Source organism: Pelecanus crispus, chromosome 8 (assembly GCF_030463565.1).
Source record: "Pelecanus crispus isolate bPelCri1 chromosome 8, bPelCri1.pri, whole genome shotgun sequence".
NCBI classification, from domain to species: Eukaryota; Metazoa; Chordata; class Aves; order Pelecaniformes; family Pelecanidae; genus Pelecanus; species Pelecanus crispus.
The window spans coordinates 2,575,733-2,591,457 of NC_134650.1; the positions used below are offsets into that span (position 1 = coordinate 2,575,733).

Consider the following 15,725-nt stretch of genomic DNA (forward strand, 5'->3'; position numbering starts at 1 on the left):
ACTCTTGGAGAAAGTGTAATTAATTACCAGGCTAGCTCTCTGCCCCAGGGAAGGAAATTTTACTCATTTTGAGGCTGCAACAATATCTACTCTTGTTCTGCTTTTCTCAAAGGGAAGGCATTTTCCCATGTTTTGATTTTAAACTGAAGAATGACCACATAAAATTTCATTCAAAGTGGAAACCGGCTCTTCCATATTAGTGGATAAAGGTTATGGGTCACCGTCAGTTAATGGCTAATACAGAAAAGCTTATTTGTGCAGTGATTCAGGGGAGAAATCCGCTCCGTGTCAATAGGGCTGCTCTGTCATGTCCTAGACATGATGAAGTCCTAATGGCTTGAATGGAATCGCTTACAGTTGAGTCAGTCCATGCAAGAACTCTGATAATACTTTCTCCCGAGGAATTGTGCATTGGAGATGCATCTTTGGTAGATGTATTATACATTTATGTAGAAGAGGTTTTTCATTAATGCTTTTCAGTCATTTTTGTTATCTGAAGTGTACTTCTAGGAGACTTTGGCTTAAAGTGCTCGGAGATGATGAAAGATGTTTGCTTCTTGCTCCGGAGCGCTACAGGGGTACGTCTGCTGGCTGTTGGAGGGTAAAGACCTTACATGCAGATGGTGCTGGTTTGGTTCATAGTCTCTAAACACAGAAAGGACAGGTTCAGGGCCCAGACAATGCACGCTGAATGGACGCAAAAGTTGAAATTCATGTTCTTTGTGTAGGTACGAAGATTTGCCTACAGGGAGGTTTTTCACGGAAAATGGATGTTTAATCTTGTATTTATCCCTTTTTCTCTTACTGTCCATCCTCCACTCCCTTGATTGAAGTATGTCAATCAAGCCTACCGGAATGAGTTGCTATTAATTTAGGAGTTTTGGAACAGGTTAATTTTTACTTCTAAAGGGACTCTGTCAGTTTGAATTGTAATGCACTTGAGATTAGCGAAATCTGCAGTGCTGTAATTTCTGAAACTACTGAAGGCTGGGTTGTATATCCTGGCCAAAAATTCTATTATTTTGTAGTGTCACCTGAGGACTTTTTATGTTTGAGATTCTATTTACATGCCCATCTTGAAGCGAGGAGGTTTTCACCCGATGAAAGGATGTAAAGATCGGTCGTGTGTAAATCTATGGCAGGCAGGTGTATGTATCTTCCATATGGAACAAGGAGGAAAAGAGGCATCTAAACATTAATTCCTATTTTCTGTTGGAATTGTCTTCAACTTCTAGTAGATGAAAAACAAAGTTCCTACAGATGGCTGACTGTGAGGAATCATTATACAGATATGTGACACATGCATTAAATTATGCCTTTTAAAAATAATCTGCTTAATTTAATCTTGCATCATACACTGTTTTAGTTTAATTCCATTTTCTAGGGAAAGCAGATGAGTCAGTTTTGTCAGTTCTTAATTAAACTTCTAGTAGCGTTGTATCTGAACAGTGAGACATTGAAGGAGACTGTTAACTGTAACCCATGCTTCCATTTCATTTAAACACTAATAAAAAGTTTTGCAAAATTCCGCAGATCCTTTTGATTTTATAAAAATCTATCACTTTTGCTTACGTATTTGTTCCGGATTCACCTGCTGGGTATTTACATCCTAAATACTGCTTTGTAGATGGATGTTTTATTTGTAAGGATGGCTTCCTCGGCGTGCAGGTACACGCAGTCCACCTTCCGCGTCGGTTTTGAATCGAGCGCATCGGAGCTGTGCTATTTCTGTTGCCGCCGTGGGACAACCGCTTCGTGTATGTGGAAGAAAAGGGGGCGGCAGCTGGATTTTTTTTTTTTTAGGTTTAGGGGTAAAAAGTCACCTGTCTCTGCTGCACCCCTGGCACGGGAAGCCCCTGAAGTGCTGGGTACGGCACCGAGGATTTGACGCCTAGGTTTTGACCTCTTTTTGCCTTTCTGGCGCTTCTAAAAGGAAGGAAAACAAGACAGCGGCGTGTCACCCCCACCGCCCAGCCCTCGGGGCAACACCCCGCTCCCGGACCGGCACCCGCGGCGGGCGGGCGGCCGCCTTCCCCCCCTCACCGCCGGCCTCAGCCGCTGCCCGGGCCGGCGGGGCTGCAGGGAGCCCCGGCCCGGCGCTCATGGCGGGGGGCCCGGCTGCCGCTCCCCGCCCCGGCCCGCCCCGGCCCGCCCCGGCGGCCCTCCCCTCCTGGCAGCGGCGGGTGACTAATGTCTGTCATATGACTGTGACACCGAATGGAGTCGGGCGGGCGGAACTAGCTGCGGCGGCGAGGGGACGGCGCTGCGCGGAGCCCAGCGCCTCGGCGGCGGGGGGCCAAGCGACGGCGCCCCAAAATGCCGCCCACCCTGTTCCAGAAGCTCTTCAACAAGAAGCACGGGCTCATCTCCCCGGCCAGGGACGCCAGGGACGACTGTGTCTTCAGGTAACAGGAACGGGGGGCCGCCCTCCTCCCCTGCCCCAAACTTCGGCGCCGAGTTCCCCGCCGCCTGCCCTGCCCCGGAGGAGGGCGGGCGGCAGCCCCCTTCCCTTCCCTTCCTTCCCTTCCTCCCTCCCTTCCTTCCCGGCCGCAGCCCCCTTCCCGCTCGGCAGCCGCCAGTGCTGCAGCGGGGCCGCCTGCCGCTCTCCTCCGCCCCGGCCGCACCGCCGGCCCCGGGGCCCGGCCCCCGCCCTGCCGCGGGAGCTCCGGGGGCGGCTGCGGTGCCCCGGCCCGGGCCCCTCAGGCGGGCGCTGGGCGGGAGCCCCCCGGGGCCGCCACGTCGGGGCCGCCGCGCTGCCTCCCCTCAGGGCTTGTCCCCCTCACGGCTGCCTCCCCTCAGGGCTTGTCCCCCTCACGGCTGCCTCCCCCCACTGGCCGCCCCTCCTCAGGGCTTGTCCCCCTCACGGCCGCCTCCCCCCCGCTGGCCGCCTCCCCTCAGGGCTTGTCCCCCTCAGGGTTGACTCCCCTCAGGGCTTGTCCCCCTCACGGCTGCCTCACCTCAGGGCTTGTTCCCCTCACGGCTGCCTCCCCCCCGCTGGCCGCCCCTCCTCAGGGCTTGTCCCCCTCACGGCCGCCTCCCCCCTGCTGGCCGCCTCCCCTCAGGGCTTGTCCCCCTCAGGGTTGACTCCCCTCAGGGCTTGTCCCCCTCACGGCTGCCTCCCCTCAGGGCTTGTCCCCCTCACGGCTGCCTCCCCTCACGGCTGCCTCCCCTCAGGGCTTGTTCCCCTCACGGCTGCCTCCCCCCCGCTGGCCGCCCCTCCTCAGGGCTGGGTCTCGCCTCCCGGCCCCGGGCTGCCTCCCCCTCAGCTCGGCCCCCTCACCAGCTCGGCCCCCCGGCCCCGGGCAGCCCCGCAGCGGAGCGGGGCTCAGCCCCATGTCGGCCCGTCGCCGCCTTCCTGTCGGTTTCGCCCGGTGGCGATCGGCGGTGGCTCCCTCCCGCCGCCCCCGGGGCGGGTGTGGGGCCCCGGCCCCCCGCGGCTCCCTCCGGGGATGCTGCAGGCCGGGGAGGGGGGGAAGACGCCATTCGGCGTGAGGCGGCTGGCGATCCCCAGGGAGCCACCTCAGAAACGTGGAGGAAAGGCGGGGAGGGGGGGGGAGAAGAAGAAAACGTGAAGTTTTGGTCGCTGCCAAGAAAGGCGTAGGGTTTCTCGTGAAATTTGTCATGCTCTAACCGCAACAAAACTGGATCCGCCGAGAGGTGCCAAGCACAACACGGGGAGGCAGGGAAGGCAGCCCTGCTCCAGGACACCTTTCCTTGCCCCCTCGGCTCCTGGGCCGCTGGAGCTGGCCGGCTTTGGGGTCACGAAACCCCTCGGCGGGGTCTCGGCGGCGGCTCCGCTTCGCCGTCCTGCGTGGGGACTTGGTGCGGGGAGAGGCTTCGCTCGGGCTTCGGCGTCGGGGCCTAGAAATGACCCGGGGCCTCCTCGGGGGTTCCTTACAGCTCGGAAACAGGTAGTTTTTGCGGCTGTGAAATAAGTTACCCACGAGTGCATAATGATCGCGCTCGAAAGCGATGCAGTCCTAGTCCTGGCTGGCGTAGCGAAGAGGTAACCTGCAAAATCGTTTTAAAGCGCGGAGTTTGCGACTTGGATGTAAATATGCTTCGTTAGTAAGAGCTACGCGCTTCTTGAAACGCTTCTCACAGTGTGGTAAAGCTCTCCTCCCACCCACTGCCTTTAAATTTATTACCTACAAATGATCAGCCCTTGGGTTGCTCTGTAAAGGGAGATCTCTGACTGATGGGCTTAGTGTTAGGTGGTGGGATATTCCTTTTAACTGCGGCAATACAATTTAGCAATTTAGGAATTGAGAGTGCATCTGCAGTAATTTAAGCGTCAGGGTTTTCACAGAATATTGACGGGTCTTTTTGTGTCCTTATAGAGTCAGGACACACTCCTGGACGCTACCTGAAGTCCAGCGCTTTCGCTGCTGGCACGCATCTTTTACAGACGCTGATCACAGCTGCTCGCACACCTCTCTGCTCTCTACTGCGAAGGTGGTTCCTTTTTTTTAAATGATCTTTTTTAAGAGACGAAACGTTTTAATGGTGTCTGTGTCGTCTTATTTTCTAAATCAGCTTAATACTGGGGTCAGACCCCCGGGTGGGGAAGAGGCGCGAGGACTGCTCTGTATAATTGCCTTGCCTTTTCCCCCCTTTTAAGACATTTGTTAGTGATGGATGTGTATAGAGACCGGTGGTTAATTCGCCAGCTGCTGTGCAGAAATGTGGGGATCACGCCCCTGCTGAAAGGAGCGTGAGCAAGTACTCGGGCAAGGTCTCTTCCCTCTTCACCTGCATCGATCTGTGCCAAACTGGACGTGAAATTTCAAAAAGATGTGTCGCTCGGTCTGCTCTTACCCTCCTCCGTTTATGTAGTGCTCTTTCACTTTGTGATGTGAACTGTCAAGCGGTAACTAGTGAATTTGCAGTTAGGGTTGGTTTTTTTTTTTTGGTGGACCCACAGGTATAAAATCCCGGGAGGAGGCTGACGGCTCTTCTGACTAAGGCTCTGGGCTCACAGGAGACCCATCTCTTACTTAGGAGAGCCAAGTAGTATTTTTTCTGAAGACTAATAGGGATACCCTCTAGGCATGTTGCCTCATAGCTGCTTTCATTTTGCAAATGGGGATAAGTCTTTAGTTAATCCTCACTAGGCATGGTCTTATCAGTTATTGGTGAAACTTTTGGATAATACACAAAATAAAGACCGCTGTTGATTACAGCTGGAACTTCAGAGACTGGAAAGAAGCAGTCTGGAGTTTTAGACTGTTGCTGGTTCCAGTAAACCTGAAGGCAACAGCCTCACCAATTTCATTGGGGCAAGGTTATGTTTATGCATTGATACATTGTATCTGTTTATATTCTAAATAACACCATATTTTCCAAATATGCTGAGCGCTGTTATTTCTGTCTTCACTTTGAAAGCTTGGTCCTTTTCCTGAGGAGATTGTGTAGAACAGCCATAAAAGCCACATAAATGCTATTAATATATTTTGTGAATAATATGTACTTAGAGAGAAAAGCCCAACTACTCTGGCAATGACATTGCTATGGCAGAATATTTAAGGATGATTTTGATGCTCATTCTTTTTTTGACTATGGATATATTTTGCGTTCTGTCAGGCTTATTGTTAAAATTTACCAGGACATAAATTCTACTTAATCTGAGCTTATACTGTTTCAAAAATAAAATAATACTTTTCAGGGGAAATGTATTTTGTTTAGTTGTTGGTTTGTTTGGGGGTTTTGTTGTTGTTGTTGTTTTGGGTTTGTTTTTTTTTTTTTTTACTTGCCCAGAATATCTTTCTTTGCTGTGGGTGTGTGAAATTTTATGAGTCTGGGTCTAGCCAAACTGTCTAAAATCCTTCAGAACTAGGTGCTGGAGAGGTTAACAGTTCTAGTGATGTGACCAGTAAGTTACCACCTGTAAAGTATTTGCTGATGTACCAGTTTGCCTCTTTTTTTATTTTTTAATCTATGTTATAAGCAGTTTATTTTACAGAAGAAAGCTCAGGAAATCACAGCAGATCCACTATATGTTAGTATTTTAGCGCTTCAGTTTAACTGAGGGCAACTGGCAGGCTTGGCCCTTAGACTGAAATCTCTCAGTACAGCTCGACATTCACATGGTCAGCAAGAATACTCAAAATTTTGGTGGTAAAATCTGTTTACAAGAAGCAGAGAAACACCTGCAAGTATTCTAGAGAAGAGACAACCCCTTAAGCTCCAAGGTGTAGAGCACCCGCTGCCTATTGCAAATAATACTCGCGTGAGTGGATTTTCCCCAAGGGTAACTTCTACTATAAATAGGAGCTCTTGGCCATATTGTAGCATCTGGCACTGGCGGCTGCTGGTGACAGGAGAGCTCAGCCCAGGCTTGGGCTGTTACGGTCATTAGGAATATGAGATTTCAGGTATGTTGTTCTCTCGAATTTTAGAATCAAAGTATTCCTGGTGTAAATATGCATAAAGCTGTTCACCTGAGTTGTGTGCTAAATGTATAGACACTTTTAAATAGCAATTAAATGAACCCTCTTCCAGAGTTTTCTGATCAGTTTCCCCGGTTAAATGGCAACAATCTTACAAAAACTTCCTTAAACTAAGCAGAAGCAGCCACACGTTTCTGCTAAATACTGTATGGGCACACAAAAGTATTCCACTGCACATTTACATTACTGACTGCCACAGATACCCATTTTGAGCTACTATTTCTTTTTCTGGCTTTCTAGGGGTCTGCTTCAGTGCCTTGGAGAAGAGGGTGCTGCTAAACTACCGATAACTCAACCAGCTTTTTGTTCTCCAAAATGGGCTCAGTAAATTACAGAGAGGTCTCAGGCTTTATATCTTTGTTGTTAAGATAAGTGGGCAGTATTTCCAATGGTAAATACAGCTGTAAAGGGCTGCAGTAGTTTTTGCAGGAGAGCGCATCTGTTGAGATAGTAATTGGGCTTGGAGCACTATTAACCTATTGCAGAGGGAGAGGGGTGGTCCTGTAATACCGAATTATGGAACTGGTACGTTTTGGGGTTGTATGTAGGAGGGAAACTTGGTGTTTCTTTCTTTCCATCTTATGTATAAAGTTCAAATACTTGTTCCCTTGTATCTCTAGACATCCTTCCCACCTAGCTGGGGGACAGAGGGATTATTAATTAGGAGTTCTTTTTACACTACAGCTCAATAAAAGTTTCAGTGTCTCTCCCCCCCCCCCCCCCCTTTTTTTTTTTTTTAATCTAAGGAGCTCTAAAGAACCATCTCACCCCGAGGGGCATTCCACCCATGTTTGCAAACTCTGTTTTGCTCTTGTTAAAGCACCTGTTGTAGAGGTACAGCTGTGTGGTAATTGTTCAAGCTTGAAAGAACCCCTTCCAGTTTCGAGTCTTACCAATGGTGTGGACTGTCTTCAGGCACATTCTTCCTTTAGGGGTTTGCTTTGGTTATTTGGGTATTTCTGAGGACGAGTGCAGTTTTCCCAGTGGGAAGGTACAGGAATAAATAACTTTAAATGTTCTTTTCTTTATCTATGGAGAAGGCCATTTCCGGTCATCCTGGAAACGTGCTTTCTTGGGGTCTTTCTGTAACGTGTGCTGCTCCTTTACTGAGAGAATAGTTTGCCAGGTTCCTGAGGCTGGCTGCAGAGTAGCATTTCCTGAAATCTGTCTAGGCAAGTATCCCCCATCAGCCCAGACTTTCTGTTCTCCGTGGCAGTGACTTTAAATGGTATCCTGAGATTTGTTTCCTTTCACATAATTTTTGGCAGCGGCATTCATCAAGGGAATTGCAATAAACCTAGAGTTGGAAATGGGTAGCATGATACAAAGATGCTTCAGAGCCAGTTCCTCTACAGAGCTATTGTTCTTGCACAGTAAAAATGCTATATGCTTTCTTGCAAAGGCATAATTGCCTCTTGAACCAGGAGCTAATTTCTTGAAATAAACTGCAAAGAGACTCGGAGACATCTGATGATGTCTGGTGGGGGACTTTTTAAAGTGGAGGCTGGAGTAAGGTGAAGGAGGAACATGAAAGTTGTCTTTACATTGATTTTTCCAGTCAAAGTTTTACTCACAAAACTTCTTAGTAAGTTTTTGTATTACTTCTGAAGGTGGCTAGCACTGGTGACGTAAATTATGTGGTACTGTTACAGGGACTGTTTTGTGTTTGTTCCTCCTGTGCTCAGAGCAGGAGTAACCACCACAGATCGCCATGCTGCTTTCCATTTTTAAGGTACGGCTTCATGAGATGCCAAAGGAGTTCAGAGCCAGCGGTGTCTGGACGCTGTAGTATCATCAAACAATTGAACAGATAAAACCACTGCCAAAATTCTTACTGAGTTTACCTTCCACAGCAAACAAGGTATCCCACTCCACCCAGTCAAAGGCTTTTCTGTCAACAGCAGGTAACTTTGCGTACAGCCTGCCTGAGCCCAGGGAAGTGAATCTCTTACCCAAGTGTGTCAGTCCTTGTGAGCAATGTAGCTAGTGAATTCGTTACCCTAACAGCACCGCACAAGGCTTCTTAAAGCTGTTCCTCAACAGTGCCGTCAATGCGTCAAGCCAGTCTGACCAAAACCTGCTATTAATGAAATACTGTGTTTTGATATTTGTTCACTTCTAGCATTCTGCAAGTCTTCCACCAATAGTTGTAAAATTCCTGGAATTTCACCACCTCAAAGTCTATCTTCAAAAAGAGCTTTAGCTGGACTTCATTTTGTAATAGCTCCAGCTTTCCCTTATTTCCAGTTATCTGATGAATTTAAAAGCTTTTGTCCCATAAGTTTCTAAGACTATTTGAATTCTTAAACATCCGAAATGTTCTTGTCCTTTTATTAAGCTCATTTCTGCCCTTTAATGTCCCTTAAGTTTTGTTTTCTATGAAAAAAAATCCATCTCTTCTGTAATATCTCTGCAAGAGTTTTTGGCTTTTTGGTTGGATTCATTAGCTTGAGTGTAGCAGGTTTTAATAAATATTTCACTTTGATTTATGCGCAGTTTTCTCTATTGCTACGAGGACCTTGGCCTGTATTTTGAAATATATTGCTGTTTTCTAAAGTACTTCTTTTTGCCAAATTCTGTTTTGCATTTCCTGTCATCTGAGCTTTTATGTACCTTCCAGTGCTTTACATCAACTTTCATCTTGGAAGCCGAGACGTACAAATTAATGGGTTCCAGTAAGCACCTCTGGAGCATGGAGAAAGTTTTGACAATTTCTGCTGAAGGGGCTGCTCTCCAAGCCCTCCTTGACACCACTCTGTAGGTCTCCAAGTGCTTCTCCAGGTAGGCGTGCGTGTTGCTGCTAAAAGATCCTGCATGTCCTCGAAAATTACATGCCAGCTCTGAATAAGGCAATGCTGCAAGCTGGGTCTGTACAGTGCCTGAAGGAGCTGCAAATCGCAGTGGTCGGTCCAGCCGGTGATTGCTATTTACTCGTATTATTGTCAGATCCAAGGGAATTAACTTGGGTCAGTACCCCCATCGTGCTAGGTGCATGCAAACACGGAGAATGACCAAATACTCTGAAAATTGTTGGGGTGCTTGTGCCTGCCTGACTTTGTGCCTTAGAAAACTTTCCTCTGCCCTGGTGGGAACACACCTTGCCTAGGATTACGGCTTCGCTTCAGCTTCTTCCTGTCGCCCGTGGAACAGGGAACACGAACAGTGGAGTGGAAAAACCCTCTGCTTACTTTTCCCTCTATTTTTTCAGAAGGAGGTAAAGATACAAAATGAGCTAATGCACAGGTTAAGGGTCACCCTTATTGCCTTTTGTACTGGTGTCTCCGGCGGTGGTTGGGATCTTGCGGTGACTTGAGAGCTTGGCATCAGGAGGTCACGCGGCCCTTAGTGGATGGACATCACGAGGTCGGTGCCATCAGCGGGCGCTTGGCTTCCTCTCAGCCTGCAACATCGCTTCTTCCCCCTGGGATGGCACGGGTTGTCTGAGGATGGCCTGTGGTCTCTTGCCTCGCTAAGCTGCCCTTGGAACAGTCATTTTCTTGGTTCCCCTTCCAGCTTTTCAACTCCTTCCTCTAAGTTAGAAATCTTTTTGAGGAGAGGTTGTAGTGAGTGATTCACATGGTGCCTTTTTACCACTGGGACAGGCCTTCAGCCCTGGTACTTGTTTGGATCTTGCCAGCTGATCAGCTGGATCCTTTGATTTTACTTCGAGTTTTTCTTGGCTTTGCAAGGCTACGTGCCAGACGAGTGAGTGTGGCAGTTTTCCCTCTGGAAGGCATGGATGTAGGCTGTCCTCCTCCCTGCGGGTTTGACCCAACAGGGCCAAGACAGACCCTGCTTCTGTGCTTGTTCTGTGGAGACAGGGTGAGCTGGCCCATCATCGCCACTGTGGGAGAAAGAGTGTGTTGACTTCTTGCCATGGTTTCTGTGTGTCTGAAAATGTAGGTATACTAGAGTAAAAGCGCTTCCTTATGCTTGGGTTACGCTGGCAAGTGTTGTAAGAAGGTGTCTGCAACCTTAGGGGTGCTGGTTTTGCCCTCCTTCTTCAGGTGAGGTCGTAGGGGTGTGAAGATGTGCCAAGAGCATGGGGTGTATGTACCTATTTGTCCACTGTCTTCTCCTTTTCTGAAATAATTCCATCCTTTGTTTTCTGGTGACTGAAGGGGTGTTTACCTGGCTCGGGTTGTAAACCGTGCTTTCTTGGGATGATCAGCTCCTGTGGTTGACCGATAGATTGTCTTTGTGTTTTCAAAGGGGTTCATCCTTTGTGGTGTGTATGCTGAGTTAGCGTATGCTCATGGTGACAGCTTGGATGAATTCAGGCTTCTGTTCTGGAATAAACTGGTCCAGTGTGACTTGGAGCCTGAAACTTGTGTTGTAATTTTGGCTGAATGCTGGAGGTGACCGCTTTAGAAGTGTATTTTACAAGTGGAAAGTAACGCGCACGGTGGTTTCATGCTCAGAGGCTGTGTTCCCTCCTATTGCTACATCTGGAGCAGAATGTCTGCAAGATCACATGTTTGTGAGTAATGTTAGGAAAAATGCAGAGCTCAGTTGCACCAGCAAATCCACAGCGTGGTTGTGCTGGGCTTCTAGAATTGGCTGAGAGCAAAATTCGTCTCCGAGGACTTGAGAAAAAATTGAGTTTGTGGTAGAGATAGAGAACGTTATTCTATAAAATATCTGCTGGAGGGAAAAAAAGTTATGCCCATTAAAAACAGGAAGTAAATTTAGTCATCTGTAAATAACTTGCTAATGCGCCAGCTACTCCACCTTACACTGAGTAGTAACAATTCATATGAGGGAAATATTCCTTTGAAAAAACTCATTTGCACAAAATACACATGCGATGCTGCTGCACCTAAGGAATGCGACCGTAACGATTGCATTCAAAAGGGGCAGTCCTCTCTGCAGGATTAATCACTTATTTCTAAAAATACATGCCCAAATGGGGTCTGCTCTGTATAAGTGTGAACAGTTATTATGTAGTCTTTGTATCAAAAAGGATTGTTTTATTTTTACAACAATGCGTTGTGCTGTTGCTTAGTGCTCAATCGAAGCTTTTAATTGAGGTAGTTCTGCACATTTGCGTAAGAAGTACGACTTTTTTCTTTTCTGAAACAGATAGGTTCTGTAGATACTATTATTCAGAATACAATACGCTATGGAGAAACTTGTTGAAACATGTGAATTGCAGCACAAAATACTGCACAAACTACATATAGAACATTAAGAGTGTGTGCATATAGCACGCATCCACGAGTACAAAGTCTTCTGTCTCTTCTGAAAAAGTAACTTCATAGCCCTTACCAAGTGATTAAACTTTTGGACTTAAGCAGTTTGACTACATGTAAAAGCTCTTTATTTTAAACAGTCTTGCCTGATGCTTTTGGGGTGATAATCTGGGTATCCTCCAGCTTTTCTGCATTATCTATCTTTGAAACTATGGCCTAGAAAGAAACCCCCATTTTGTACAGGTGAAGGACTCTTTGCAGTGATGCCAGTGCCGCTCAGTAACAAGCAGCTCGGCTGTAGACGCTCCCTGTCCACTTCAGCCTGGACAACCCGATACTGCGTGATCGGCTGCAGCCCAAGGGCAGACCTGGGGGGCAGCCTGTGCTGAACGTAGTGATCTTGAAGCGTGGAAATGATCTATCATGCACCACTGATCCTGCTCTGTTTCTCCACAACGTCGTCAGCAGTGATTTTGGCCTAAAATGAGTAAAATACCTCACAGAAACAATCGCATTGCCTTTAATATAGGTACCGTTCGTGCCTTGCGTGTTCACGGTATTTGATACTCCTCCAGATCTGCGTGTGCCTCGTTAGCAGCGTCTTCAGATGTCTTTCCCTCGCTCCAGCCAAAATGTCAACAAAACATAAAACTTCTAATAGCGCCACAAACCCTCTACCCTTTCAGTTTGTGTGATATATAACTGGAAAGAAACAGGAGCCAAATTACAGTTCTCTGCCATATGTTTTAGTTGATAAATGAAGAAACTTTGAGCTCAGTTCAGCCCTGACTTAGGGTCCTGGCGTTGTGCCTATTTAAGCCAGAGCAGTATCTTCTCCCCAGTTCCTGTGTCATTTTCCACTTTAAGAGAGAGGAGGTATACTGTTTGTTTGAGCATCGCCCACAGGAGCAATTGCTTTGCTACATGCTTGCTTTGTTTTTTATTTTAGCCTCGGTACCTGTGGAAATGGTGGCTCACGCAGTGCTGCGCTCGGTCTCGCGCTCCCCTCTTAGTAATTTCTAAACCTTTTGATCGACTTCAGTCGTGTGGTGGAGAATGCGAGAACAGAAGTCCAAGCAAGCTGAGTTTCTGTAACTTTAGTGAAAATCCTGCACGTGCTGTTGGGTGCCTCATGCCCATTAGTAGCCGTGAAGCTCTGAGTTGGCTACCCCTCATCCTGTTGCTCTTTCCAGTGGGCATGTCAGAAGAGACATGGGGGCAGCCAGAGCATGGACATATTGGAAGCAGACAGTAGACATGTGGCTTCACAGTTTGCTCAGGGAACAGCTATAGTGTGACCACAAGAAAGGCCAGTCCTGGACTACTGTGAATAACCAGAATATCAAAATCTCTGTTTGCTGAATTATTCTGCTTTCTAGCTAGTCCTGAAATACACACCGTTTACTGCATACCCACATTTCTCTTGCTTCATGCATTCCTTGCACAGCTTTGTCCCAAGTCAAAAACAGGTCTCCAAAGACTGTGGACTCAGCACTTGGTTTGCTGTGTTTGGGGGTAATTATGGAAGAGGACGGTCAGCAGGAAGCATGTGTGAGCAGTTAGCTGAGGAATGAACTATCAAACGGGAATGAGATTCTTGTCCGGTTTTTTTGCACCCCCCCACCCCAAAGACTTACCTAGAAAATGGTCTTGCCATTTGGAGAGTTGGCTGAATGGCTTGTTTCCTTCTTTTCATGAAACTTGATACCAGAAATTAGTAGAAAAAAAATGGCGTTAGTTCAGGTGTTAATGAAAAATGGGTGCAGATGGTAAGTGGTGTGGCTGTGCGTGCAGGGAACAGAGGCTGCAAAACATGGGGGGAGCGTTCTCTCCTCCTCAGAAGCTTGTTCTAGTTGAATGACATTATCTGAACATCTGAGAAGCTGTTAAGGAAGAAGCCTGCCAGAATTTTCTTGTTCCTACAGGAAAAGTAACAGTATTACCCCCAAAGACAGAGTTAAAGAAATGCCTCAAATGTTAGGACAGTGAATTGGCTTACAGTGCTAACTGCCTTTCTATTTAAAGGCAGCCCAAACTCTGACATGTAACTTAAATAGTCAGACAGAAAAAGGTGGTTGGTTTTTTTCAGTACTTAAACATATTTCAGCTGCTGTGAGTTACTGGAAATTACTTTCTTAGTAGAAAAGGAAATTGTTCTACTGACAGCATGGAGGGCTAAGAAGCTGTGAAAATGAGCATGTTGTTTTCTTAACGACATGTATTTTCTAGTCATACAAGAGATGCTAATCATGAACTCATGACCTCTTTTTTTCCAGACCAGATATAATTAAAAAGTACAGAATTAAAAAAAAAAAATCAAAGCAACTTAAAATAAATTCTTACGAGACTGTAGCAGAGCTATATATAAACAGAAATGTTTATCAAACTTTCTTTTTCAGATAAGAAAAAATACCACTTTGATATAAGACTGATTTAATTTACTATATATTCTAGTGGTTTTTTTAATAGCCTCTTATGTGCAGTTATCTTCAAATGAATTATTCTGGTTAGTCTGAAAATGTTTCTATTTTAAAAGGTGTCATCAGATTTTCTTTTTCCATTGAAGAATGCTCACAGAACTGCTAGATAGCTTGTGTTTGTGTGTTGTGTGAGAGTTTTTTTCACATTGGGGTCAGAAGGTAAGACACCAGGTTTTTTGTTTGGGGTTTGGTTTTGGGTGTTTGGTTCCACCCCCCCTCCCCACACACACACACACCTGGATTTGGTACATATTCATTTAAAGACTGGTCTTTTATGTTAGTAGCTAGCAGGACAAATCAGCTGAATTACACTCAGGAGATGGTATTAGTCTACACCCACATTGGAGAAAAAACTGTGCAAGATAAATTTCACTAATGGCAATTGTTCTCATCTGTATGAATAGAGAAAACAGAAGAAAAGAAAATGTACAGGGAACAGGGAGTTTGACAAGAGATTGTTCCTACATAAAGTTAAAAAAAAAAAAGGGAAACTTAGAAATGAAGGCAAATACAAAGTGGCGCTGTCCTGTGGAGTCCTGAGCATCCTCAGCATAACTCAGTGGGGTTCGAAGGCTTTCAGTGCCGCAGCCTTGAGCTTTGCTAAAGACATTTATGCTGGAAGAAGAGAGATCCTAAGAGCAAGAAAGACCCTACTCTCAGATCTCTGTCTCCTGTATACATATGTGTGTGTCTGTATGCATATACACGTGTATTTCAAAGTATAACCAGGTGCCTCCATTTGCTGTCCTGGCTCCGAGTGTATGTGCACCTATATAAACTTACAATAACCAGAAGACCATACAGCAAAACCCTGCCTCCCTCGTTCAGCAGTGCTTGACTGCTGTCTTTGTAGTAAGGTCTTTTGTGTTTCCCCCAGCAGCGAGATAGGTAAATCCAGTATATGTGTACACTGTGTAGACAGGCCTAGGCTGTTATAATATAACGCTGGACAGACTCGTTTGCTTCTCAGATCAGAACCGTAGTTCTAAGATTTTTGTGTTAGGATTTAGGGGGGGTCATAGGTGCTGTATAAATATAAGCTAAAAGATATTAGCAACAAAAGAGATGGAGAGACTTCTGAAAACTATCATCTTTACTTTCTTTCACTTTTTCTTGTCCGCAAGACCAGAAGAGATTGTTCTTTGCATTTATCAGCGCAGTGCTTGCAGCCCTAGGCGCAGCTGGAGACCACCACTTATATATCTTAAGGGAGAGAAGGGCCAGGGCTGCAGGGTGGGCCGGCTCCACCTTCTGCGTAGCAGCAGTGAAGCAGGGGGGAGAGGGGTGCAATGGGCTTTTATTTGGAAGGTATAACGTGAACAGTGACAGCTGCTAAGTACAAAAGATAAAACTCAGGCTGGAAATGCTGGGGATGAAGTGAGTGCAATGAGTATAAAGTGGTAGCATTTTGGAGTTGCTCGGTGTTCATCAAGATCCAAAGATAACGTGGGCAAGGGTAGATGGAAGCAGTTGGATGGCGCTGCCGTGATTGAATGCATGCATTTTGCAGGATTCTTTCTGCTTGGCATTCCCTGAGCCTCGTAATGTTCTCCCTCATCACCACTGTCCCTTTTGTTTGGTGCTGTGCTTTGGAAACTAGTATT

General features: G+C 46.6%; 1 protein-coding gene across 1 annotated transcript in view; it reads left to right on the plus strand.

Annotated features, from left to right (window-relative positions):
* The first annotated feature begins 2,316 nt into the window (after window positions 1-2,316).
* FNIP1 (folliculin interacting protein 1) overlaps window positions 2,317-15,725 on the plus strand; it is a 71,627-nt gene continuing 58,218 nt past the window's right edge. The window contains exon 1 of the mRNA XM_075715306.1: window positions 2,317-2,405. Coding sequence (XP_075571421.1) covers window positions 2,317-2,405 — 89 coding nt within the window. The remainder of the gene's footprint in view (window positions 2,406-15,725) is intronic.